At 60.0% G+C, this 27152-nt stretch overlaps 3 protein-coding genes across 3 annotated transcripts; 2 read left to right on the top strand and 1 right to left on the bottom strand.

The window, feature by feature from the left end:
• The first annotated feature begins 557 nt into the window (after positions 1-557).
• GREP1 (glycine rich extracellular protein 1) lies at positions 558-17102 on the top strand. Its single transcript, XM_052652391.1, has 35 exons — positions 558-624; positions 820-852; positions 1582-1611; positions 2284-2319; positions 2533-2562; positions 2645-2677; positions 2759-2830; positions 3251-3304; positions 3558-3605; positions 4047-4079; positions 4162-4221; positions 5030-5109; positions 5186-5330; positions 5421-5450; positions 6361-6390; positions 6472-6504; positions 6593-6628; positions 6925-7086; positions 7699-7731; positions 7828-7863; positions 8193-8222; positions 8313-8345; positions 9258-9290; positions 9367-9408; positions 9499-9531; positions 9634-9669; positions 9956-10075; positions 10658-10699; positions 10807-10839; positions 11253-11315; positions 11398-11427; positions 11699-11812; positions 12118-12171; positions 12225-12283; positions 16326-17102. The coding sequence occupies exons 1-35, from the start codon at positions 558-560 to the stop codon at positions 17100-17102; spliced, it is 2580 nt and encodes an 859-aa protein (XP_052508351.1).
• Positions 17103-23992: 6890 nt separating this feature from the next.
• On the top strand, positions 23993-24646 carry CLDN9 (claudin 9). Its single transcript, XM_052662628.1, has one exon. The coding sequence runs from the start codon at positions 23993-23995 to the stop codon at positions 24644-24646; it is 654 nt and encodes a 217-aa protein (XP_052518588.1).
• A 1281-nt stretch (positions 24647-25927) lies between these two features.
• Positions 25928-26716, bottom strand: CLDN6 (claudin 6). The gene has a single exon (XM_052662620.1). The coding sequence runs from the start codon at positions 26714-26716 to the stop codon at positions 25928-25930; it is 789 nt and encodes a 262-aa protein (XP_052518580.1).
• Positions 26717-27152: the final 436 nt, after the last annotated feature.

The raw sequence follows: 27152 nt of genomic DNA, 5'->3' as shown, positions 1-27152 counted from the left end.
GGGGCAGAGGGCCAGCGTCTCCTGGTATGGTCGCTGCCGTCCCCAGGATTAGGAGTGGACTCGTCACGCACACGTCCGCTTGTGCGATAGTGATGAGGTCCTGACGTGCTACCCTGTTCCTGGGCCACTTGCCCCTGTAACACTGCCTCCTTCCTGTAACACACTAACTCATTCAGAGGATCCCCTGCCAGCCACACCCATGTTTCTGGGCTTGGCTCCCCTCTCACCCCCAGCTGTGTTTGGGCTGGGCCTGGGGTGCCCACCTGCCCCTCGCCAACTGGCGGGGGAGCAGCTGAGCCTGAGGGCCTGACGCCAGGGTCCCAGCCCCTGACAGGGGTGGAGGAACCTTGGAGGGGCTAGGTGGGGGCCTGTCCCGTCTGTCAGCACCCGTGATGGATGAGGACTGGGGCAGGGAGGAGGCTGGGGCTGATCTCCTGCAGCAGTGGGAGGTAGGGGCTGGCCCCCTGGGGTCTGCCAGCCCAGCAGAGACCCTGGCCCCCACCCAGCAGGGGTGTTTAAAGGCCCACAGGGTGGTACCCTCCCACTCTGCCGGCATCATGAGTGCTTGGGCCTTCCCCACAGCCCTACTCCTGCTCGGCCTGACCTCTGAAAGCCTGCAAGGCGGTGAGCACCAGCGGTGGGGCTGCCGGCCAGTCTGGGGGTGTCGGGGAAGCACTGGGCCCCAGAGAGGGAGGTGAGGGCCTGTGAAGTCTGGGACAGGGCAGGGTTTGGGGAGGCTGGGGGATGGATGCCTGGGACCTGCCCCTTCTCTGTCCCCGGGGTCCCTGCCCTGAGTTGGCACCCGGCTTGCTCCCCTAGGGCTCCCTCCATCATCTCTGGGCCTGGGAAAAGGTAAGTGGACCCTCCAGGCTCTGGGCTCAAGGAAGAGGGTCTGGTCTTTCTCTCTCAGGGGTCTGGGGGCTCTCTGGGATCCAGATCTGGGGGCCCCGGAGAACACGAGGCATGTGGCCTTGTTCATGTCAGCTCAAGTGTGAGGAACACAGACACCCCGCACCCTTGGAGGGGGATTGAGAGGGGGCAGAACCTCAACTCAGCGTGAGGAAAAGAAGCCAGAGGAGGAAGGGCCTGGGAGGGGCAGGTTGCAACGGGGAAAGGGAAAGGACCTTGCCTGCCACCAGCAGTGAGGTGAGGCAAAGGCCTGGAGGTGGGAAGAGGAGGGAGGTGAGCTGGGCGGGGACCTGGGGGCTCCTACAGCTGGGAGAGGGCTCCCTCCTTAGAGCTGACACAGCTGAACTGCAGGAGAGCCAGACTGGGGGACTGGGGGGACAAGGAGGATGGGATTCCAGCGGCTGCTCAAGTAAGGACAGAGGTGAGGGGTGCAGCCACCCCTGGAAGCGGATCCTGGGGATCCACCCCCAAGGGTCTGGCCCAGACCCCTCCCTCCTCACCGGGGACCCTTCCACTCCCCCTGCCGCCAGTCTGCTCACCCTGCGGTGACCCCTGGGGAGCCTGAGGCCCAGGGGGTGGGGTGGGGGGAGGGTGCACCTTCTCGCTTTGCAGGGAGCATGCAGACTCAGCTCCTTGCTGCCCCCTAAGTCCCCCCTCTTCCCGACCCCGCAGGCTTAGGAGGCTCCAATGGCTATCGATCAGGTACAGCTGGTGGAGGGGCGGGCGGGGGGTCCCTCTGTCCTCCCAGTGGGCACCCTAGCTCCTGGCCCCTCCTGCCCCACCCCCGCTCACCTTCCCGTTTCCCCCATAGGCTCCGGTCCCCCTAGTGGTCTAGGAGCAGGTGAGGCATGGGAAACGGGATTTGGGTCCGGGGGAAGGCAGCCATCTCAGAAACACTCGGGGACCCCCGTGCTGCTGCTCCCCCCAGAAACCCACCTGCCACCCTTCCTGCAGTGTCTTCCTTGTCCTTTCCTCCTTCTCACCACTTCCTGCCCCGCGCCCCCCAGGAGTCCCTCAGGAGTCCACCAAGGCCATCCTGGTGTCACGTCACCCAGTACCCGCCTGGGGGTACAGCTCTTTCCTCTTCCTGCTTGTTCCCTGGTTGCTGCAGAAGCCAGCTCCAGGGGCGCTGAGCGGGCTCAGAGCGAGGCAGCTCTGAGCAGAGGAAGGGAGGAAGGGGCCTGGGCTCCCGGCAGCCCCCAACCCACACCCTCACGCCTTCCCCTTTCCTTGGAAGGGATGACTGGAGCTGAGTCATCAGGCTCGGAATAGCTGAGGGGTGGGCAGAAGCCAAGTGGGCCCCGGCCAGGCCCCAGCTCTCTCTCTGCCTCCCCATCTTTCTCTCACACCCCTCACCTCGCTCTCTTCCCCCAGGGTTCGGGAATGGGCGTGGGCTGGGAGCCCAGCCAGGTGAGTGGAGGGCGGGGAGGGGGACTGGGCTCCCAGGCCTCAGAAGGGAGGGCAGGATGGATGATTCTGGGGCTGGGGGCCAGATAGGGAGCTGTCTGTCAGGTTTTCTGTTTCTGGTGGGGTCCAAGGCGCTGCGCCCCCCACCCTAAACCTAGCCAATTCGTGGCTTCCTCTCCCTGAACCTACCCAGTTCATGGTTTACTCTCCCCACAGGCCCTCCAGCTCAGAATGGCTACGGAGCAGGTAGAGGTGGGGCCAGGAGTCTCGGGGCAGCCTGGACACGGGGTGTCCCGAGACTCTCCCTTGACCCCTGTCTCCTTCTCAGGCATTGGAGGGGGCGCGAAGCCCCAGAAGCCGGGTGAGCCTCACCCTACCTGTCCCTCCGGCTCTGTGCCCCTTACCCTCACTCTCCCTGACCCCGCCTGCCCTGTCTCCCCAGGTGTCTCTCCAGGGTTTAGGAACGGGAACGGGCTGGGAGTCGAGACCCTCCCAGGCGCTGCTGCCCAGCCAGGTGAGGTGGGGGAAGCACAGGTATGGGTAGCAGAGAGGGGTGTGAAGGGTACAGCGGGTCACCCCCGGGAGGGGCTTCTCCCTGGCTCCCTCAGGGCAGAGCTGGTCCATAAAGGATCCTGTGGTCTAGTTTGGGGAACAGAGAACACGGAATCGCCCCCCCCTTCAGCTGGGACCCCAAATGCGCCCCCTTACCTCTCCTTCATGGAGTCCCAGGAAGAGGCTGGGTCCCTGGGTCCCCTCAACCACTACCTCACGCCCCAGGCTTTGGAGGGGGCGTGAAACTCCAGCAGCCAGGTGAGCCCCGCTCCCTGACCGTGTGATGGCCCTCAGATCGCCTCTCCGTCTTCCCGCCCCGGCCCCGGGCCCCGGCCCCGGCCCCTGCCCCTGTCCCTGCCCCCTCCACCCTTCCTGTGTCCAGGGTACGGAAACGCGCTGGGAGCTGGTGCCTTCCCGGGGCTGGGAGCCCAGCTAGGTAAGGGCGCCTGGGGCACCAACTTGGGGTCCAGGGATGGGGGAGGGAGTGCGCGGAGCTGGAATCGAGGAACCGTCGGAGAGAGAGTGCTGTCGTGCAGGGGGACGAAGATGTAGCCTGGGGGGGCGGGGCGTGGAGCCTCCGCGGCCCAGTGAGCCCCGCACCCATCTCGGCTCTACCGCCACCCATCCCGGCCCGTCTGTGCGCCCCGACCTGCCCAGCCGTGACTAACGGCCTCATCTCCTGTCCGCAGGATTCGGGGCTCGAAATGGTATCGGCGCTGGGGCTTTTCCGGGAGCAGGTGAGTGTAGGGGGGCAGGGCTGCAGTGAGGGGCAGGCAAGGGGGTTCTCAGGGACTCAGCCCGCTCTTAGGAGAGGGGCCGGCTGGGTCAGCGCCGGCCTCTCTGTCTCTCCCCTGGGGCTGGGGTGAGGTCTGGGAGAGGCCTGCGCTCTCTTCATCCAGCCGCTGCTGCCACTCCTCTGGCTGGGGCTGGGGTCCTGGGGAGGGTTCAGGCTCCCCAGTCCCTCTCTGGGCATAACTCTCTGAGAACTGTGGTGGGAGTGCCCCGCTCATGGGGTGAGGACACCCCCGGCAGCCCAGACCCCACCTCCCTCTCCCCACAGGCCCCATGGCTCAGAGTCGTCAGGGACAGGGTTGGGGATGATGGGGGGCGGGGAGCTAGCGAGCAGGCTTGGGCTTGGGGTTCACTGGAGCTCCACCGCATCTCGGTCTCTTTCTCAGGAATTGGAGGGGCCGTGAAACCTCAGAAGCCAGGTGAGCCCCACCCTGTCCTTAGCTCCCTGCCCTCTCCCCCCGTTGACCCTCCCCCTTACTCCCTCCTGCTCCATCTCCCCAGGACTCAGCGCTGGGAATGGGTTGGGAGCTGGGGCCTTCCCCGGAGCTGGAGCCCAGCCAGGTGAGGGCTGCAGGCCAAACTGGGGTGCTGGGGAGGAGAGAGGGGAGGGGCTGAGGAGGGCAGAAAACTGGTTTATGGGGGAGTAGAGGCTGGGAGGGGTCCGCAGGCATGAGGCTTGCAAGGGGGCGTTGACACCTCAGAAACCAGGTGAGACAGAGACTGGCCCCTGCCCCTCCCTGCCCTTGTCCCCACCCCAAGTCCTCCCCGGTGCCCCATCCACGGCTCACAGAAAGTATTGGCGAGGCCTGGGGGCCCACCCAGGGAGGGAGGCTAGGGCCCAGGCTGCTGGAGGAGGGAGGGGTCACCGCCGTGCCCCACTCTGGACTCCTAACAGGGGCCCCTTAGGGGTTCACTCCTTCCACCACCTTTCCCGAGTGCCCATCTGAGCCCGGCCTTGACTGCACACTGCAGACCCCACACGGGTCAGCCTTGGGGCTGCAGGCCCGCTGGGCCGAGTGCCCAAGCCGGGACCCCTGGGTGCCCGTGCGGACTGAGGTCAGGACTTGGGGGAGAACCCACCAAGGGCGGAAAGCCAGAGGGCTGGAGGCCAGGGGGGACCTGAACCTAGCTGGGGGACTCACCTTTGTGGTTTTAAGCTGGGAGTGAAAGAGCTGGTCTACCTGGAGTAGGAGAACTTGGGGAGGAGGCTGCTGGCATTGCAGGGGGGTGGGGGTGAGGGCGCAGCAATCAGAGTGGGATCAGTGTGGATAAGACCCCAGGAGTCTTCGGGGCCAGAATGAGGAGGAAGGCTGGATCTGGGGTTCCTGTCTCAGCTGCCGCTGTCTCCCCAGCCCTTTTCCTGGCACAGGTCCCCAAGGTGACCTCCCCACCCCTTTTGTGAACCTACCCAGGCTGGATAGAAGAATTGGGGAGAGGGCAGGGGTCCAGGTGAGGCGCAGCGGGAGGCTGGGGCTCACCCCCATGTCAGCATTGTCTGGATTCCCTATGTTCCCTCCCCACCCAGGTCTCGCAGCTCCAGATGGCTTTGGACCAGGTAGAGAGGGGACCAGCAGAAGTTGAGGGGGGAGGCCCGGAGGGGGCACTCCAGGGTCCCTCACCCGCCGGTTTCTCCTCAGGCTTTGGAGGGATCGGGAAACCCCAAAAGCCAGGTGAGTCCTGCTCTGCCCTGTTGGGCTCTCGGTCGGACTGTCTGTCTGTCCGTCCCCACTTCAGTCTCGGGCCTCTCGCTGTCTCCCCAGGATTCGGGACCAGGAATGGAGCCCAGCCAGGTGAGGCCTGGAGCTCTAGGGCCACAGGGCTCACCCAGGGGGTGGCGGATGAAGGGGAGGGGGCTGCCCCGGCTCTGAGGGAAGACAGGATCCGGGTGGACTCACTGGGCAGTCTCCTCGGCCCCAGGCCTTAGAGCAGGAGGGCTGAAACCTCAGAAGCCAGGTGAGACCCGCCGTCCCGTCTGGGGTCCCACAGCAAATACTCATTCGGCAGCCAGGTGGTGGGGGGCACATTCTTGGGAGGAGGGGCCAGAGGCAGACCGTGCCCCACTGAGGAATCTGGAGCTGGGGCATCCCAGAGAGAGGACCAGAGAGGGAACAGGCTCTGGAAGTGGCCGCAGGCCATGGCGGCAAGAGCCCGTGCTGAGAGCAGAGTGTGTGGTTGATGAGGGGGTGTCAGGGCCCCTTCCTGCCTGGTGGGTGGGGGTGGGGGGACCCCAGGCAGGCAGGATGGCCTTCAGGCTCCACAGGGAGGTTGGACTCCAGGACTAGGACCCGCCTAGCTGGGGTGGGATGGGGGGTCCACATCTGGGCCTCCTCTCCCATACCCCCCAAGGCCTTTGAGGGGCAGGATTGATGAGGGAATGAGAGGGGCTGGGGGAGAGCCTCTGGGACCCTGCTTTTGCCTGGGCTCTGGAGGGGGCCACTGCGGCTTGCCTGATGGTTCAGATGATAAAGAATCAGCCTGCAGTGCATGAGACCTTGTTCAATCCCTGGGTTGGGAAGATCCCCTGGAGAAGGGAATGACAACCCACTCCAGGACTCTCGCCTGGAGAACCCCATGGACAGAGGAGCCTGGTGGGCTACAGTCCACGGGGTCTAAAGAATCCAACACGACTGAGCGACTGATACTTTCCCCCCATCTTAGCCACGGCCCCAAACTCCTTTCTCACCCCTCCCTCCCCCATAGGCCCCCCGGCTCAGAATGGCTACGGAGCAGGTAACGGAGGGTTGGGAGAAGCCGGTGTCGGGGTGCTGGAGCTCTGGGGTGGTCCGTCACCTGCTCCCCATTTTCCTCCAGGCTTTGGAGGGAGTGTGCAAACTCAGAAGCCAGGTGAGCCTCAGCCCCGGCTGTGTCTCTGTCCCCCACCAGAGTTTGCGGCCCCTTCCCCCCTCACCTCCACCTCCATATGTCCCCTCAGGATTTGGGGACGGGAATGGACTGGGAGCTCAGCCAGGTGAGGGTGGTGGCGTCTGGAGAAAGACTTCCACATGCCCGTGTCCTTTCCCGCCTCCTTTCCAGGCCTCATGAGGGCTGGGGAGTGATTGAGGGGTGCTGGGAGGAAACCCCCAGGATTCCAGCCTTCTGGCTTGACTTCTGCCTCAGCCGGACCCCAAATCTGCCCAGCTCACCGTTCCTCTCCCCACAGGCCCAGCAACACTTCAGGGATACGGAGCAGGTAGGAGCAGAGGGGCCCTCGGGTGCCCAGGATGGGGGCTCTGGGCCCCTTACCCAATCCCACGTCTCCTTCAGGCTTCGTGGGGAACATGAAACCCCAGAAGCCAGGGGAGTCCTACCCTGGCCTCATCTCTCTCCATGGACCCCCGGAATCAGAGCCCCCCACCCCCTGCCTCCTCGCTCTAAGATCTGGGCATGGGCTGGGCGTGGGCCTCCCCGGGGCAGAGGACCCGGAGGGCGGGCTCTGAGTAGAGGGAAGCTGGGTGAGGGGGAGGCCCCCTGGCGCCCCTGCCTCGGCTCTCTCCTGCTTTGAAGGGGTTTACCTTCAAACACTGCCCGCCCGCTTTCACTTTTCACTCCCCAGGATATGGTAATGGAAACGGACTGGGAGCCAGGCCAGGTGAGGGCAGCTGGACCCAGGGCCTCAGGGGGTGGGGGTGAGGAGGGACACGAGAGGTGGGGGCTACGGGAAACTGAATGTTGGGGCCTGGGGGTCCAGGGAGGCCTAGAGGAGTCCATGTCAGCCCTCCTGCCTCCCCAGGCCTAAAGGGCGTGGGAAACCCCGGGTGTCAGGAGAGCAGGTCGTCCTGGCCCTCCTGGTCCCTCCAGCCTTCTCCCCCTGTTCACAAGTGGAGGGTGTCAGGGGCTCCAAGGACCCTGGGGAGAAGAGGGAGCAATACCGAGGGGCCCCCGTGCTGGCCTCAGCCTCACGACTAGTCTTATCACTGCCCTCCGCCCTGCACAGGCCCTGCGGCTGAAAACAGCTATGGAGCAGGTAGTGGGGGGGGGGCCTGCCCAGGGAGGCAGTGGGGGCCTGGGGGCCCGCACTCACTGTGTGTTCCTCACCAGGCCTGGCGGCCGGCACGAAGCCCCAAAAGCCAGGTGAGCCTGCCTTAGCTGCCTCTCCCTGTCTACCCAGAACCCTGAGCTTCCCTGCCTCCTTTCACATGCCCACCTCCATCTCCCCCCTCCCCCCAGGATTTGGGAACGGCAACGGATTGGGCGTCCAGCCGGGTGAGACTCGGGGGCTCTGGGGTGGAGGTCGGCCTGGGCATCCTCTCCTGCCTCCCTCCAGGCCTCTGAGGGTCAGGACAGGTGATGGGGTCCCCACCAGCCCCCCAGCTCAGAACTGAGGGGCTGGGAGAAGCTGGAGGCTGGGCGAGAAGGAGAGAGGAGGGGGCAAGGCCCTAGACCCTGCTCTGAGACACCCCTCCTGGGCTCCTTGGAGAGGGTGGCCATGTAGCAGAGGAGGCTTCAAGTTCTCTGATCCCTGCACTGGGAGGAAGGGAGGGCCCAGCTTCTGGCCTCCTGTGCACCTCAGCCTCTCCCCCTGGTCCCCACAGGGCCTGCAGCTCCCGTTGGCTATGGCCCAGGTACAAGAGTGGGTGCTGGGGGCAGATGGCGGGGGAGAGGCTCAGAGCAGGTCATGGTCCCTCACCTGCTCCCACCTCCTTCTTCTCCAGGAGTTGCTGAGGCCATGAAGCCTCAGAAGTCAGGTAAACCCTCCTTTTCTCTCTACCTACCCTGTGATACTGTGATTTGTAAGAGGAAATAGGGCTTCCCAGGTGGTGCAGTGGTAAAGAACCCACCTGCCAATGCAGGAGACACAGGAGACATGGGTTTGAGCCCTGGGTGGAGAAGATTCCCTAGAGAAGGAAATGGCAACCCACTCCGGTATTCTTGCCTGGGAAATCCCTTGGACAGAGGAGCCTGGCGGCTACAGTCCATGGGGTCGCAAAGAGTTGGCTATGACTGAGCAAATAACAACACTGGGCAGATGACCCCATGGAGGCGTTGGGAGTGGCGTGCGCAGAGGGGACGGGAGCAGTTAAGTGCCTGCCTACATGTCTAGTCCCTGCTTTTCTAGTAAATCGATTATCTGGTAAGTAAAATGTTTCCCTGAGTTCTGTGAGCTGCTCTAACAAATTAATCAAACCCCTCCCCAAGGATGGGGTCGTGGGAATCTCTGATCTACAGCCGGCTGGTCAGAAGCACAGGTGACAACTTGGACAGGAAACTGGTGGCAGAAATGTGGGGCGGGGTGGGGGGAGCCGTCTTGTGGGACTGAGCCCGTGACGCTGTCAACTCGAGTCACACTGCAGGGTCCCCTGGTGCAGCCTGGACTTGCTGTCAGGATTGGACCCCCACCTTCTCTCTACCCCCAGAAACCGTCTCCTGCCACCCTTGCTCTTCCTTGTAACCCCTGCCTCTGTCTCTCCAGTTTACAGGAATGGACTGGGAGCTGGAGCCTTCCCAGGCCAAGGGGCCCAGCCAGGTGTGGGGCAGGGGCAGGCCTGGAGTTCTGGAGGGTGGGGAGGGGACCCCACTGGGTGAAGAGCTGGGTCCTGGGGAAGAGGTGGGGCGGGGTGAGGTCCACGGTCACTCAGCCTCTGCTGGTCTCCCCCCAGACCTGGGAGGGAGCGCGAGCCCTCTGAAGCCAGGTGAGTCCATCCATCTCTCCTCTGCCCCCTCTGAAGTCTCCCGGGCCCCTGCCCTCATGCCCACGCTTCCTCCCAGGATACATGCTGCCACTGGGGCACGGGCTGCAGCTCCTCCCAGGTGAGTCTGCTGGGAGCCTGGGGTGAGGGGAAGCGCTCCTTCTGCTGGGAGGGCTGGTTGGGCCTGAGGTGCCCTCCGTCTCCCTTGCAGGCCTTGGAACAGGTCTGAAACCTCAGAAGCCAGGTGAGCCTCCCCTCCCTGTCCTGCACCTCCTCCTGCCTCTCCTTTCAGACCCCGCCCCCCCACCCTCGCCCAGTGCCCTTCACATCCCTTTCTGCTCTCCAGGATATGGCAACGGCAATGGGCTGGGGGCCCAGCCAGGTGAGGCAGGGGTGGAACAGAGGGAAGTGGGGGGATGTTGCTGGATGCTGGGGTGGGGTGGGCAGCGGTAGGAACCACAGCAGGCAGCTGAGTCCTCTCGTCCCCAGAGCAGACTGTGACCCGTGGGAGATGGGCTTTTTCTGACATGGCTACTGTCCCCCTGGCAGCACCTTTTCTGCCCTAAAAGCCACTGCAGGCCATGGCTTGACCAGGTGGAGACCAGGAGGGCAAGACTGGAGCCGGCGCCAGCCTGGGGTCACTGCCCTCTCCCTTCCTCCCCATCAAGGTCCCTGTAGTGGTGGGGTTCTTGCCAACCCTCCCACTCCAGGGATCCCTTCTGATAAAGGGGGTGGCTGGGGCCTAAAATCCCAGCCACCTCTCCCAGGGCAGGATGGCAAGTTCCCAGGTCAGTGCTGACTGGGGGGCCTGAGGGGCTGTGGTGGGTAATTAGTCCCAGGAGGGGCTGGGGTTGGCTGGGCCACTCAGAAGCCCCCAGGCCCGATCTCCAGCAAGTCAGTGAAGAAGAGCCTGAACCCTGGCCTTGAGACCCCATGTGACTGCCAGTATGACAGCACCCCCAGGCCCCAGCCCTTCCCCCGTGGCTTCCTGGGGCATTCCCCACCCGTCTCGCCATGGGCTCACTCCTGTCCCCTGGTCTTCCTTCTAGTGCCTACTCCAGCCCTCCAGTGGGGCCCAAAACCTCAGGAAGCAGGTGTGTGTCTCTCTGCTCCCTGTCTGTGCCAGATTATGCCATTCCATCTCCCTTGTTCCCTGGCCACCTCAGGTGTTCAGGCATCTAAGGCTGGGAAGTCCCTCTCTGAGTCTACCCTTGGTCCCTCGTGCTGCTTTCTTACTTCATGTCTTCTGATTTCCATTCCCTGGGGATGAGGAGAGTCCCTTCTGCCTCAGAGTCTCCAAGGTCCACACGCGGGCCCCAAGGAGGAGGGCAAGCTGGGGTCCTCCCCACTCACCTCCATTCCCCTCACAGGGCACCAGTCCCCGAATGGCTACGGACCAGGAGCAGGACTGGGTGAGGAGGCCCTTCTGAGCTTCCCCTTCCCTCCCTCCCTTTCCCTCCCCTGCCTCCACCAGCCCAGGAAGCCGAGGTTATCTCTGACCCAACCTCCTCTCCCCCAGGCTTTGGTGGTGGCCTCAGGCCCCAGAAAGTCGGTGAGCCCCCTGGGCCCCCATGTTGGGCATGAGTCACACCGCCTCACAGCTAGCATGGCTTGTCTGTGTGTCTGTCTCTGTCCGTACTCGCCAGGCTCTCGCGTACTAAGCGCTGGGCCACACAGATGGCCAGAGGCTGTGCGGTGGGTCCCGTCTCAGGTCAGAGTAGAGTGACTGACAGAGCAGGTGGGGAGGGAGGTGCCCGGCGTGGGGGGAGGCATGGCTTCCTGAAGCTGGGCTGTCCCCCTTAGCTGCCTGCAGGGGCAGGATTGTGGGAGGCCCTCTCTAGATTGCCTCAGAGTCAGCTTGTCTGTCTGCCCCTCCCTGTCTCTCCTAGAGCAGGTCACCCTGCCCCCACCCCCTGCGGCCCCCGCCCCTCCCCATCCAGCCCCCCTCCCACCGCTTTCCTGCAGGTTTGGGCTACGGCAATGGTGGTCTGGGAGCCGGGTTCTTCCCTGAGGCCCGCCAACAGCCAGGTGCCTGGGGGGGCTGGGGGTGGGGTGGGGGGCTTTGGGCTCGGGTGCTCGTGGTGTTTCTGACCTTGTCTTTCGTCCTCAGGGTTCCCAGGGGCCAATGGCTTTCTGAACGGTGAGTTGGACCTAGGCGACTGAGTGCAAGGGGGTGGGGAAAGGGCTGGTTCTCTCACGGGTGTGGGGGAGCCGCCCTCGTGCCCCCCAAAGTGGCCATTCCAGGCCCTGGAGGAAATGGTAAAGACACACTGAGAGGGCAGAGGGGGCCCTAGCAAGGGCGGTGGGGACCAGGCCAGGCGGGCAGGGGGCTTTGAGAACCGGGAAGGACTGGCGCATCCTGGACACCCAGCTCCAGTGGGCAGGGGTCCCACGCAGCTCTCCTCCTTCAGGTCAGGCTGCGGGCCCGAGGGGCTTTCCCTGGCCCTTCCTCCGGGCCTGGGGGGCTGCCTTGAAGCCTAGATATGGGGTCGGAGGCACATACCCAGAAGTCGGGAGCCAACCAGGTAATGGGGTGTGCGGAAGAGTGCTGTTGCGGGGTGGCTGCAGGGAACTGGGCTCTGGGCCTACCTGACTGCCCTGCAGAGAGGGAGGGGCACTCCCAGCAGAGGGCGTAAAGGTGGGCATGAGGGACTCAGTATCCTCACCTCCATCTCTCCCCAGGGCCCTATGGGCAGCTGAGGCCAGAGCTGGGCCCTGGGCCTTTGGGTGAGTAGGGGTTTTCCAGGGCCTTGGGTAAAGCTAGGGGTGGGCAGAAGGACTCCGAAGTCCTCTGCTGACCTGGGTGCCCTGGCTTGTCTCTGTGCCTTAGGAGGCCCTGAGGTGAAAAGAGGCAGCAACGGCCCCCTGGGAAATGGCTTTGGAGGTGAGAGGGAACTCAGTGCCCAGCCACCCATGCCACCGTCATCACCCCTCCAGGCTGCACTGGAGGCAACCCCGACCTGTGGGAGGAACAGATAGTGGCTCTCAGGCCACCTGTGGGTGCCTGGTGGGTGGCTGTCCCCAGAGATCAGAGAGAGAGCCCGTGTCCCCCAGGCGGTGATCAGGGGCCAGAGCTCAGCTGGGCCCTGCTCTGTCTCTGCCCAGGCCGCTGACTTCTTGGGAAATGCTGAGCGCCCGAGCACACCCACTGCCTGTCCTGAGCGCCTCTGCCTGCAAGCGTGGTCTTCAGGCAAGGCCAGCCAGACCCTCCGGCTTGGCCTCTGGCCTGGGGTCTCCTGCAGGCTGGAAGTCTCAATAAAGGCAGTGTGCTTCCCTGTTTGCCTCTGTGTGCTGTGTGGGGGGATCACCAGCTGGGCTGGGGGACCGCCTGGGCCTGCAGCCTCCACCCAGCACCTTATTCATTCCTTCAACAAACATCAATACAGCTGTGTGCCAGGGGCTGTGCTCCAGATAGGAGCCACATGAGCACAGAACAAACTCGGGCCTGCTCTCAGGGACAACATGTGGTCACAATGTAGAGATGGAGCCGTGTCCAGGTTAGGGGACTTGTGCATTACACACTGTGTTCATGCTCAGTAGAGTCAGTCGTGTCTGACTCTTTGCAACCCTATGAACTGCAGCTGGCCAGGCTCCTCTGTCCATGGGATTCTCCAGGCAAGAATACTGGAGTGGGTTTTCATGCCCTCCTCCAGGGGATCTTCCCAACCCAGGGATCAAACCTGCATCTCCTGCGTTGCAGGTGGATTCTTTACCCACTGGGCCACCTGGGAAGCCCCCATTATACAATAGGGCTTCCCAGGTGGCTCAGACGGTTAAGCGTCTGGCTACAATGCGGGAGACCCGGGTTCGATCCCTGGGTCAGGAAGATCCCTTGGAGAAGGAAATGGCAATCCACTCCAGTACATTACTTGTGTTTTAATTGATAATTATCTTACTAAAATGATCCACTAAAAATTTAATTTTCCTTAAGCCTTTATACTTGCTTCCAGATATCATTGTATTGATTCATTTTATAATTTGGATGTAAAACTCACTTTCACATTCTTAGATTAATACTCAGTTAGATTATAAATTTGTCAGATCAGCTTCTCCCTAAATATTTAGCATGCTTTACAAGCCTGATACTCAATTCCCTTAGACACTTCAAATAATTATGCACATAATCTACTTGATCTCTTAACAGGGTTGGGGTGTGTGTGTGTACAAATCCAACCAGCAACTTTCTTCCGAAGCACTTAAGGGGTTCTTGGAAATCAGTCAGATGTTTAATATCTCAGATTACTGAACACTTTCAAACATTTTAAAAAGCTAGTTACTAATCCAGTATCAATAATCAGTGCTACTTGAATGCTTCCTTTTCTCATCCCATGATTATAAATGTAATCACCCAGAAATGTGGAAGCAAATTTATTCTCCTAGGCTGGGTCCAGAATGGAGGTTGCACAATTGAGGATTGATCTGCTCTTCTGAACTTTGACCTGGGGCTTGGGTGGTCCCAGAACCAGTGTCCTTGAGTCTCTGTTCTGAGCTATGCCTCCCCCAGTCTACACCTCTTGCAATCTGGTGAAGTTTTACCTTAACTGAAGAATTTGAGCTGAATAGAGTTGATGGGATTTGCCACCCATGGAGGAACTCAGATTGTTTTTCTATGGTGTGATTTAAGATAACAGATCTAGACCAAAACCTGACTGCAGTGTGCACAACCTTGAGGAGGTTGTGTAAACATTACTGGAATTCCAGCCTGATATCTCTTAGCCTATCTCATTAATTTGTTCTATTTGAGAGTCATCATAGGCTTTTGCTTTTTCATAAAAGTATTGATTCTTTGGGCTTCCCCTCAAAGAAGCTCAGTTGGTAAAGAGTCTGACTGCTATGCAGGAGACCTGGGTTCGATCCCTGGGTCAAGAAGAGCCCCTGGAGGAGGAAATGGCAACCCACTCCAGTATTTTTGCCTGGAGAATCCCATGGACAGAGGAGCCTAGCAGGCTACAGTCTATGGGGTTGCAAGAATTGAACGTGACTGAGCAACTAAGCACACATTGATTCTTAAAATATCATCCTGTGGACTTTCCTAGTAGTTTAGTGGATAAGAATCCACCACCAGTGCAGGGGGTACGGGTCCAATCCCTGGCCAAGGAATATTCCACGTACCATAGAGCAACAAAGCCCACGCGCCACGACTACTGAAGCCTGCTCGAAACCTGTGCACCGCAAGGAAGAATAGCCCAACTCTAGTGCAATGAGAGAAAGACTGCATACAGCCACAAAGACCCAGTGCAACAAAAAAGAAATAAAAGTATTTTTAAAAAGTCACTTTGGGGTCACCTTACATCAAGCAACAGTCTGAAGTGGTATAAAAAATAAATTAAAATTAGGGAAAAACAAATCATCTTGTGTTTCTCCGCCCTGAGATGTGGAACAAACCACATCATCTCTACTAGAGAACAGGATTAAGAGCAACATCTGGGTAGAGGGGCCACTAAGCACCGTCTCAGAGAGGGCGGTGGGTGCTATCCTTTCTAATCAACCTAGACATGTTCTAATAATTTATTGTTGTTTTATTTGTTTATTTTTGGCTGTGCTGGGTCATCTTTGTTGCAAATGGGCTTTCTCTACTTGCGGCAAGCAGGGGCTCCTCTCTGGCTGTGGTGTGCGGTTTCTCGTTGAGGCGGCTTTCTCTCACTGTGGAGCACTGGCTCTAGGATGTGGGCTTCAGGAGTTGTGTCCTGAGGGAGCGAACCAGAGTCCCCTCCATCGACAGGCAAATAACCACTGGACCACCAGGGAAGACCCTAAGATTGTTGTGGGGTTTTTTTTTCCTAATATTGTTTTAATAAATATTTATATATTCTGACTTCAGGCTTCCCAGGTGGTGCAGTGGTAAAGAATTGGCCTGCCAGGCAGGAGTTACAAGAGATGTGGGTTTGATCCCTCGATTGGGAAGATCACCTGGAGATGGAAATAGCAGCCCATTCCAGTATTCTTGCCTGGAAAATTCCATGGACAGAGGAGCCTGATGGGCTACAGTCCTGCGGATTTCAAGGAGTCAGACACTGAGCACCAGCACCAGTCTGGTTCCTGGCTGCCTCTTGAACTTCATATTCCGACTTTAAATAGATCGACCATTTTTCCTTTTGTCACCCATTTGTCTTTTATAACCATTCTTAACGTTACGGCAAATGCTACATGTCAAGCTTTGCTATTGAGTTTGTATCTTTTCATCTTTTCTATGGGCTTCCCTCGGAGAAGGCAATGGCACCCCATTCCAGTATTCTTGCCTGGAAAATCCCATGGACGGAGGAGCCTGGTAGGCTGCAGTCCATGGGGTCGCTAGGAGTCGGACACGACTGAGCGACTTCCCTTTCACTTTGCACTTTCATGAATTGGAGAAGGAAATGGCAACCCACTCCAGTATTCTTGCCTGGAGAATCCCAGGGACCGGGGAGCCTAGTGGGCTGCCGTCTGTGGGGTCACACAGAGTCAGACACGACTGAAGCGACTTAGCAGCAGCAGCAGCAGCAGCATGGGCTTCCCTGGTGGCTCAAACGGTAAAGAATCTGCTGCAATGTAGCAGCAGACCCGGGTTAGACCCCTGGGTCGGGAAGATCCCCTGGAGAAGAGAATGAGAACTCACTCCAATATTCTTGCCTGGAGAATCCATGGGGTGGCAAAGAGTCGGACACGACTGAGTGATTAGCACACACATGTACACGCACAGACCACTGGATGGAAATTTGCATGGATCTTGACTCACAAAGAGCATCTCTTAAGGACAAACCCCCAAAAAGAGGCGATCCATAAGCTCTCTTCTAGGGCTGTCATAGGGGGAGGAGAGCGGGGTGGAGGCGTCGAAGCGGGGAGGCAGAGGCTAAGTGGACGCTCAGGCCAGTTGGGGGCGCCCACTGAACAAGCAGTGTCTGTTCTCAGGGATAGTGGGGATGGAGCCTGTGGCACCTCGGAGCACTGTGATTGGCTGGGGCTGAGGGAGGGGCAGGAAGAAGGACTTGACCGAGAGCGCTACTGTCTCTGATTGGCTGTCAGTGATAGCTCCTGACTGCCGGCGGGAGAAATGTGTAGGTCACCAGCGCACTGGCCTTTGATTGGCTGGAGTGCGGCAGCGCACGACTCCGATTGGCTGGGCCTCTCAGAGAGACGCTTGGCCACCTGCTGGAGGGACAAGGCCTCCGCGAGCTGCGCGCGAGGGGCCCTGGAGCCGCGGCTGTGGCCAAGCTGGCTGCCCCACTTCCCCGCTCCCGCTCGCATCCGCGGCTGGCCCGCGCCCGCGTCCACTCGCGGCAGGGCCGGTCCCGCGTGTCGCTGTCCCTGACCCCGCCGCCGGCGCCGTCCCTGCCGCACCCGCCGTTGCCGGGACTCCCGCCGGGTTTGAGCCCCGCGCCGCCGCCGCCGCCCTCGGTGCTCGCCCTGGCCGAGCTGCCGCCGCTGCCTGCGCTCCCGCTGAGGCCCGCGCCGCCGGCTCCCTGGGGCCCAGGCGCCCACGTGGCGCTGCCAGAGCTGCCGCCTGAGGCCTGCGTGCCCGCGCCACCCGCCGCCGCGCTCGCCCTGCAGGACCTGCCGCGGCTCCCCGCGCCCGCGCCCCTGCCCGCGCACCTGCCACTGCCGCCGCTGCCAGAGGCCGCGGCCGCCGCCACTCCCGGTCCTGTGGGCGCGCGCGGCCGCCCGCCCCTCATCGCCGAGCCGCCCCCGCAGCCGCTGCCGCCGCTGCCTGCACGGCCCTCGCCCTTCAACCTGCTGGCGCCCCCCGTGCCTCGAGACTCCTGGCCACTGCCCGCCTTACCCCCGCCGCTGCCGCCGCCGCCCCCGCCGTCCTACTTCTTCCTGTCGCCTCCCTGCTGAAGACCCGGACCTCCCCGCCCAGGAGGGAGTGCGGGCTGGTGAGTAGGCAGCCCTGCTTGGACCCCCGGACTGTGCCCCTCGCTGCCTTCCCCTCGGGCAGGTTCAGAAGGCGTTGGTCGGAGCACGGCCTAGGGAGCAGCGAGAGCGTGTCCGGAGCAGCTTAGGTTGGAGAAGGAAAGATCAGGCCTGAAAAGATTGGAGCCATTTCTTCCATTTTTTCCTACTGCCTTACAAGAAGCCTCTGGCCTGGTCATTTGCGAATGGAACTAATACCCTGTACTGATAAACTGGCTGGTGATCTGGGCGGGTGGGGCTGAGGAGCCCACAGCACACAGCTAGAGAAAATGAAAACAAAGAACTTGAAATACTTTTACTAGTGTATGCAAAATGTCTCATTTTCTCTTGTATAATAAAAGGTTTGAATACTATCACTAAAGTCCTCTGCTCAAGTTTGTAAGGCTTCTTGGAAACTCAGACATGCCTTCCAAGTCTTAAGAAGTCAAACTTTCAGCTGAAATAGATCCTAGGGTCCCTTGGGCCTGGGAGCACCAGGAAACCAGTGGTGCTGATGGACAATCGATACTGGGCCTTGGAACAGGAGTGTCACATGCAAGGGCTGTGAAGTCACACCAACAGGATAGGAAAGCTCCCAGGGTGAGTCATGAGAGGAAGCCCCTGTCCTCTCCCCATCCTTACCACCCCCTTCCGCCCCCCTTCTCCCCAGCGTGTACAGCACAGAATAAAGTTCCCTTTGTTACTCAGGTGGCTTGGGCTCAGGTAACCAGGCAGATGCCCTATCTCAGTGGGCTCTTCTACAGCAGATCAGGAGTGGTATCAGAAAGCCAACTTGACCTCAGGGGACCTCTGAGAGCCTGGGACCCAGGAGCAAGAAAGGAAGTGGATGAGTTTCCCGAGACTGCTGTAGCAAACCACCACAAACTGGGTGACTTAAAATAGGAGTTTATTCTCTCCTGGTTCTGGAAGCCAGAAGTCCAAAATCAGGATGTCCCCAGGCCACACGTCCTGCCAAGGGTCTAGGATAGGATTCTTCCTTGCCGCTTCTGGCAGTTCCAGGTGTTCCTTGGTTTGTGACTCCATTGCTCCAATCTCTGCCTCCATCTTCACGTGACCTTCTCCCTTGAAGATATCTCATATCTCCCCCCATCTTTTTTCTCTTATAACACTTGCCATTGAATTCAGGGCCCACCCTAACTCCAGAATGTTTAAGGATTAAGTAATTAAGGATCTTGAGACACTCCTGAGCTTGGGTTGTTGTTCAGTTGACAAGTTGTGTCTGACTCTTTGGGACCCTGGGGATTGCAGCATGCAGGGCTTCTGTGTCCTTCATCATCTCCCAGACTATGCTCAAACTCATGTCCATTGAGTTGGTGATGCCATCCAACCATCTCATCCTCTGTTGTCCCCTTCTCCTCCTGCCCTCAATCTCTCCCAGGGCTTGGGGACCACCCTCATCTGTACAGGCAGCGTCCTCCCGCTGTGGGGCTGACCCACCTGCCATGGTTTCCCTAAACCATGTTTTAGGCTCTGTCCTTTGCTAAACCTGAGCCTTGGGTGCCCTTGGAGTCCCTGAGCAGGACCCAAAGGACCTAGTGTCTTGATAAAGCTCTCAGTGAGTGAAAGTTGCTCAGTCGTGTCCGACTCTTTGCGAGTTGAATTTGTGAACTCTTTGCGAGGGAATTCTCCAGGCCAGAATACTGGAGTGGGTAGCCTTTCCCTTCTCCATGGAATCTTCCCAACCCAGGTCTCCCGCATTGCAGGCGGATTCTTTACCAGCTAAGTCACAAGGGAAGCCTCGGTGACGAACGAGAAAAATAGACTGACTTTCCCCTGAGCTGAATGGCGGCCCAGTCCCCATGGCTGCCAGCTCACTGCTTCCTCTACCCTCTTTGTGTCCTATGGCCCTCCTGCCCTCTGAGCCACGACTCAGACAGCAAACAAGGACAAGACAACGTGGGCTCCTAAAGAAGACAACATTCTCAGAGCTTCAGATGGATAACTGCTGCTGGTGGAAAGCTGACAAGTATGACTGATAATGAAGTTAATTGTTACCCAGTCAATGGAGTCGGCACAGGTTTACAAGTGAAACTATCATTATGCTCACACATACACACACACACACAGTCAATACCTCCAATAAATCCTAAGATATGCAGGGCACAGGGGGCCTGGGCCAGTGGCCCTAGAGTTCAGCAGAGCAGGCTTCTCCCTCTGGTTTATAGCCAGGTGACACCGAGATTAGGCAGTTGTGAATTTGCCCAGCGAGACGTGGGTGGGGTTGACACCAGGTCTAACCCAGAGTCCACTGATCTGTGAGTGGCAAGCCAACACAGCCTCTTCTGCAACAGGGACACATGCTTGCGTATTAAGTCACTCAGTCGTGTCCACCTCTTTGCAACCCCACGAACTGGGCCCCGCCAGGCTCCTCTCTCCATGAGATTCATCAGGCAAGAATACTGGAGTGGGTTGTCATTTCCTCCTCCAGGGGATATTCCCAGCCTAGAGATGGAACCTGAGTGTTTTATGTCTCCTGAATTGTCAGGCAGTTCTTTACCACTGGCGCCACCTGGGAAGCCCCACTGTAGGAATGTGGACATGGTGAAAGTGAACCCAGGTGGAGGGTGGCTTTCCCACATAGTCAGATGCAGGGGGATGGGTTTAGGGAGGCTTGGCCTGGCTGTGGACAGATGGCACTGCCTTCAGGGAAAGGCGCACCAGGAGGCCCAGCTCCCTATCGGGAAGTTCAGTGATGCTGGGCATGGAGCCGGTGGCTTTGAAGTCGGTCTGGGGTCTCACCAGGCCTGTCCTCTTTCCCACATGTTCCCTTGGCCAAGTTCCTTCACTCTCTGAGCTTCCTTCCCTGCCTATAAAATGGGGGTGTGAGCTCAGGAGAATGATTACTGGGATGTCAATTTCCTCTGCTCCTCTTGGTTCAGCAGCCGGGGGCTTTCTGCCTGTATATCGGGGCCTCAGGAAATGGGTGACGCAGCCTTTGGGGTTGTTATGCAGCCTCCATAGCCACCTCCTAACCCCTGGTGGCTCTAGTCAGTTCCCCCTCTTTTGTCCTGTTCCCCTGTAAAGGGATCGAGATGGACTATAGGGTTGGCTCTGACCCCTCCCCCCTCGCCTCCATCTGAGCCCCGGTCTCTTGGGCCCACCTGAGCCTCCAGCCCCTCCGCCCTCCCGGAGAGAACAAAGGTTCGATTTGGTTCTTTCACTCCTCGGTTTCCTCCCCCCACCTCCCCGCCCCCCACCCCCTGTACAGCAGGGAACGTTCCCCTCCCACCTCTCTCCCAGGAGGTGGCGATTCCTGGGGACTTGGTAAATTGTCATTGAGATGGTAACTTCACAGTGGGGGTGCTGGTCTCTCCCCAACAATGGCCTTCCAAGCCGAGTCCCTGCCCCTCCGTAGACCCCAACTTTAACCCTTCAGTTCTCAGATCCTACTGAACCAAGGCTGACCAGAAAACCCTAGAGAGGGCCCAGGCGCCTCCTAGCTGCAGCCTAAGGAGGGCTGAGGGCTGAGGGTGGGTGGCACATTCCAGCCCTGGTGCCCTAGGGCTCTGTCCTCCCCACTACCCCCCACCCTGGGACCCTGGGCCTCTCCTTGTTCTCTGACGAATGAATGCCCCCACGTTGACTCCCTCTCTGAGCTGTGGGAGTAGGTGCCTTATCAGAAGGGAGAGGAGCAGAGATATGCGGCAGGTGTGGCTGGGATTGGTCTCTGGGGGCAAAAGTGAGAAGGGGCATCTTCATCTCCTGAGCGCCCACCTCCCACGAGGCTGCGTGAGGGGCAGTGTAGAGGGTAGATGATGGGATCTAGGAAACCTAGGGGCTGCTTACCTGGGCACAAGCTTACCTGGTGTGTGCAATGCCACCACTGGGCCCTGTCGCCTAGGTGGGGTGGGGCAGGGTAGAGCCGCCAGTGGACTTGGTGGGCCTTGAAAGCAAGGCCTCCTTGGTGCTTTTTCCCCGGTGACTTAGACAGAAAAGAATCTGCCTGCAATGCAGGAGACCCAGGTTCGATCCCTGGGTGGGGATGATCCCCTGGAGGACGAAATGGCAACCCACTCCAGTATTCTTGCCTGGAGAATCCCACGGACAGAGGAGCCTGGAGGGCTACAGTCCACGGGGTCACACAGAGCAGGACATGACTGAACGACTAACAGCAAAGCCAGGCCTGACTGCAGGCTGACTCACTGTCCCCCGTCCCCCCAACCATGACACAGGACTCTGCTCAAACTAGTAATTACCAGGCAAATCAAGATGAGCTGGTGGCCTTATACTCTGGGCCAGAGGCAGACTGTCTCCAGGCCTGGAGAGAGAAAAGGCCCCGGGCTGGGGCTGTCCAGGATGGGAGGCCTTTTTTACGCGGGGTCGGTGGGCCCTCCTGAGAACAGGGCTGGCTGCCGCCTGACACCTACCCAAACCTGTGTGACTGGATTCCTGGCAGCCCCGGAGGGAGCCCACTGAAGGCTTGCCCCTATTTGCCATTCTTCTTTCTCCACATCCCCCCTTCCCCCATGAAATGTGAGTCCTCAGGGGCCTGGACAAGCTGGACAACCCACCCTTGCTTTCTCCTGCTCATCCCAGCCAGCAGGGAGCTCTGGTCATTTCCCAGCCTTTGCATCAGCACCCTCCTCCCCGTTCTCAGGCCAGGACCACCAGGCTGGCCGACGCTCTGCTCCTCTCTGGTCAGGGTCTCTACCCCTCTCTGGGGAGGCTCCCCAGCCACTGGAGTCCACCTGTCAGACCCTCTGATCGGCGCTGGTCTCAGTCTCTCCGCCTGCAATGCGGGAGGCCTGCGTTCGATCCTTGGGTTGGGAAGATCCCCTGGAGAAGGGAACGGCTACCCACTCCAGTATTCTGGCCTGGAGAATTCCATGGACTGTATAGTCCACGGGGCCTCAAAGAGTTGGACAGGACTGAGTGACTGTCACTCACTCAGTCTCTTCATTTAAGGGGGAGGGGGTCTCCTTTTCTGGGGGCGCCCATCCCTTTGCAGATCTGATCAAGATATAAACTTCTTTTCCAAAAAATTGCTAAAAGCCATTCCCAGAGCATTGCAGCCACTTGAAGTTAGAATTCTTTATAAATGCAGCCCCACCGGGGCAATGAGGAGGACAAGGAGGACGAGGAGGAGGACCAGGGGACAACCCCTCCCCCAGGGTTGCTGAGCAGAGCCTCAACTAGGTGTGCATGGGGGGGGGGGGTGCCCTCCCATCCCTGCCCCCACAGGCCAAATGAGCTCCAGCTTCCTCAGGGGGAGTAGGGGGAGGGGAGAGGCTCTCCCCACAGAGTCCTCCCCATCACCCTGGAGATAGGAATTTTCATCACCCCCCAACTCCCTTTTCAAACAATAAAGCTCAGTGCTTAGCACCCAGGGAGGGGCTTGAAGGAGCTCATGCCTCCCCCCAAAATGAGGGGCTGCTGTTTGTGGGTCCTGTGAGGTTTCTCAAAGGGGTCTTTGACCCAAGGAGGCTTGACCTTCTATGAATTTGCTCCTGGCTGGGGAGGTGGGTGGGTTGGAGGGGGAGCGGGAAGGACTTGAGCCGTGGTCTGCGTGAGCCCCAGGCTGAGCTGTTCCCACAAGGGGAGTCCTGGGCTCTGATGGGGTCTTCAGGAAGGGATGTGCGTCCTGAGTTCTGCGAGGCAGGGCTCAGGGACTCTCAAGTCACCTGGGTCTCACCCCCCTTGCCCTCCCCTGCGGTGTCTCCCAAACAGAGCCAGGCGCTGGGCCGTCCCCCGACCAGGGCTCACCCTCTGCTACTCTCCTCCTTCCCCCACCTTCACAAGAGGCTCTTTATCCCCCGGCCCCAAGACACCCTCAGCCGCTCAGCTCAGCCCCCAGTGGCAGCAACAGGGGTGGGGAAGGCACACCTGAGCTGAAGTCAGTGTTGGGGGGGGATGGTTTTCTAGGCCGTTGCCTGGGTGATGCCACCTGAGCTGGGCGCCAGGCACCTGTCGCCAGGGGAACAATACGGGCGGGGCCCCTCCCTCGGGAGCCGCCAGAGCCACTAGGCTGAGACCGGGAGATGGATCAGATTCCAGAGAGTGCTGGGTGGGTGGGCTGGGGAGACAGGGGTATGCGACACCGGGGAAGCTGGTGTGTCTGCATCATGAAACAGAAACAAAATGGGGAGGGGGGAGAGCAAAGACAGCGGGGGGGGGGGGGGGGGGGAGGGGGCCGGGTTTCAGGAGGCTCAGCACGGTACCCAAGGGGTCCTCCCACTTTCAGCCTGAGCCAGGGCCAGTCCCGTCTCCTCCTCATTCCTCTGTCCCTGCGTCCCCACAGGCGCGGAGGTTCTTTCCTCCCAGGTTCGTTTCTGGTCACCAATCCCCCCGCGACTCTGAGCCCCTCCACCCCCAGCCCCGCCTTCTCCCATCACTCTGGCTCCTCCCCGGCCTCGGCCTTAAAACCCCCTCCTTGCAGCCAGGCGTCCCCAGGTGGCACCGCCGGGCGAGCTGCTCAGCCCCAGAACCTGCGCCAACCCCCGGCAAGGGACGCGGCTCGACTTGGCTCTCCTCTGCCGGCAGGTGGGTCGGGAGGGTCTGTGCAAGCTGGTCAGACGGCGGCGGCGGGACCGGCTGCAGGGCACCTGAGCGGCAACGGGACCCGCCTGGGAACGGCAGCCACTCAGCTGAGCGAAACTGTGGGGTGGATTTGTTGCTGGGGGTTCAGAGACACATCTGTGAAGGGCACAGAGCAAGGAGGCGCCTGCAAAGAGGCTCTCGGATGCGGTGAGAGCTGTCTGGGTCAGAGGACGGTGACGCCCCTCACCTGCGCTCCCACAGGGGTGGAGCATCGGACCCACTCCTCCGATCAACTGGGCCGCTTAGAGAGGGGAAGACCTGACTGAGGGAGGGGACAAATGGCTTCCACTGGCCTTGAACTCCTGGGTATGACCCTGGCTGTGCTGGGCTGGCTGGGGACCCTGGTGTCCTGCGCCCTGCCGCTGTGGAAGGTGACCGCCTTCATCGGCAACAGCATCGTGGTGGCCCAGGTGGTGTGGGAGGGGCTGTGGATGTCCTGCGTGGTGCAGAGCACCGGCCAGATGCAGTGCAAGGTGTACGACTCGCTGCTGGCGCTGCCGCAGGACCTGCAGGCCGCCCGGGCCCTCTGCGTCATCGCCCTCCTGCTGGCCCTGCTCGGAGTGCTGGTGGCCATCACGGGCGCCCAGTGCACCACCTGCGTGGAGGATGAAGGCGCCAAGGCCCGCATCGTGCTCACCGCGGGAGTCCTCCTCCTCCTTGCGGGCATCCTGGTGCTCATCCCAGTGTGCTGGACGGCCCACGCCATCATCCAGGACTTCTACAACCCCCTGGTGGCCGAGGCCCTCAAGCGGGAGCTGGGAGCCTCCCTCTACCTGGGCTGGGCCGCGTCTGCCCTGCTTCTGCTGGGAGGGGGGCTACTGTGTTGCACGTGCCCCCCGCCTCAGATCGAGCGGCCCCGGGGACCGAGGCTGGGCTACTCTATCCCCTCCCGCTCGGGGGCATCTGGGCTGGACAAGAGGGACTACGTGTGAGGCAAATGTCCCAGGAAGCCTGCTGCTGGGAACCTTGACCTTGTGCTGGCTGCCCCGCTCTCAACCTTGCCTTCTACTCCCACCCCTCAGCCAGGTGGAACCCACTTTCCAGAGGCAGGAGCAGGCCTGGCTGCAGAGCTAGTCTCAGAACCCGGCCCGACTGAGCCTAGACCCTACTCTGTGGAGGGTCCACCTCCAACCCCGCCGGTGCTCCTGCTTCTTTCTTCTTCTGTCCTGGATTCAGGACTCTTCCCGAGTCCTCCCTTGCTCCCAGAACCTGGGCTTCACCCAAAGAGCAGTAGCTCCTTATGCCTTCTCTGGCCTGGAGTTGGCCCTCTCTGCCTGGCCACTACCGGCATCCAGAGCAGCCGCTCTCCTCCAGGCCTAGAGACCCTGCCCATCACCTTCCCCCCTCACCCCACCTTCAAGTAGGGAATAAACTGAGCATTTGTAACTCGGAATAAACTGAGCATTTGTATCTCAGAATAAACAGAGTATTTGTGGTTGGGCTGGGATGACCTGATGGCCTCCCGTGGGTTTGTCAGGCAAGGCCTGCTCCAGTTCATGCCCAGGCAGTGACCTCACTCAGGCCATGCAAGTCATGGGGCAGGGGATGGAATGACAACACGGGGAGGTGTGCCACTTGTGCCCACCTCCTGCCAGTCTGGCATTCAGCAACCTCCCCCAGCAGCACCAAAGGTAAGTAATCAAACAAACATGCTTTATTTAGTAAAAACTGGTGAGTGCGGGCAGGATATGGCAAGTGCACAGGGGCTGGAATAGGAAGGTCAGGGGTCAGCACAAGGGGGACACGACTCAGGATGCAGGAGCCAGAGGTCAGAAGACTTGGAGACTGGCGGGTCTTTGGTAACTTAGCACCTGCTCTTCTGGAGGCTACATGAGGCTCGAGAGCCCCTGGGGGTTCCAGAGGCTTGACCAGCAAGGAAAGGCTTGTCCTAGGGAGGCCCCGCCCCCAGCACCAGCAGGGGACGGCATGGTACCCTTCACATGGGACCTCAGTTCCAGGTTGGTCTCTAAGAGAGGGTTGTCCAGGGTGGAGAACAATCCAGAAACTGAAGCGTCACCTTTTTGGCTCCATCTTCCAAAGTGAGGAACACTAGTAGCAGACCCCAGGTAGGTAATAAAGTGGATTAACCACTGCCCCCCTCCCCCAGTAAGAAGCCAAAACAACCCCAAAGCTGTCATGGATGACCATCTCCATGACTCCAGTACAGTGGGTTAGACTCCACTGTCAAAAGGGCCCCCACTCCCCTACCCAAATTAGACGTAATTCTTAGTGGGGTATTCGGAGGGACCCCGAGAGGCGGTATGTGGGGCTGATACTGAGTATCGGGCCATATAATGGCTGGAGCTCCGGGAGCCCCCAGAGGGGCAGGTGCAGCACAGTAGCCCCCCGCCCAGCAACAAAAGGCCGGAAGCTGCCCAGCCCAGGTAAAGGGAAGCTCCCAGCTCCCGCTTTTGGGCCTCGACCACCAGAGGGTTGTAGAAGTCCTGGATGATGGTGTGGGCGGTCCAGCATACAGGGATCAGGGTCAGGATCCCCGAGATGACAAAGATGATCCCGGAGGTGAGCACCAGGCGGGCCTTGGAGTCCTTGTCCTCCACGCAGGTGGTGCACTTGGCTCCGGCAAGGTAGACCAGCAGGCCAAGCAGGGCCATGAGAAGAGTGATGACGCAGAGGGCCCGGGCGGCCTGCAGGTCCTGCGGCAGCGCCAGCAGCGAGTCGTACACCTTGCACTGCATCTGGCCAGTGCTCTGCACCACGCAGGACATCCACAGCCCCTCCCACACCACCTGGGCCACCACGATGCTGTTGCCGATGAAGGCGGTCACCTTCCACAGCGGCAGGGTGCAGGACACCAGGGCATTCACCCAGCCAAACAGGGTCAGGACGATCCCCAGGATTTGCAGACCAGCGGAAGCCATGGTGAGGCTGGGGCTGAGATGCTGCACTGGGGGACAAAAGTGGAGTAAGGTTAAGACCAGCTGGCTCAGCCCCTCGTTCCCAAAGAACGCTAGGTCCCTTGCCACATGCCATAGCCACCACATAGGACACCAAGAGTATGAACCCTGTACATGGGCAAGGCACGCTCCGAGCCTTATTTTCTCAAAGGCAAATGAACATTTAATGCTTCAGCATTAACTTTTCTCCCTAGGAAATGGCAGCCCACTCCAGTATTCTTGCCTAGAGAATCCCATGGACAGAGGAGCCTGGCAGGCTATAGTCAATGGGGTCACAAGAGTCGGACACAACTTAGTGACTAAACCACCAGTTATGTGACAGACATTGGCGTATAAGAGTGAAAAAGTAAGCAACCCAGTCCTGGTTGTTTTGAGTGTAAATGAAATAAAGCACCTATGCAAATGCTGGGGTTCCACGGTGGCTCAAACAGTAAAGAATCCACCTGCAATGCAGGAGATCTGGGTTTGATCCCTAGGTTGGGAAGATCCCCTGGAGAAGGAAATGGCAACCCATTCCAGGATT

Source organism: Budorcas taxicolor, chromosome 2, assembly GCF_023091745.1.
Source record: "Budorcas taxicolor isolate Tak-1 chromosome 2, Takin1.1, whole genome shotgun sequence".
Classification (NCBI taxonomy): domain Eukaryota; kingdom Metazoa; phylum Chordata; class Mammalia; order Artiodactyla; family Bovidae; genus Budorcas; species Budorcas taxicolor.
This window is presented reverse-complemented; position numbering and strand designations above follow the sequence as displayed.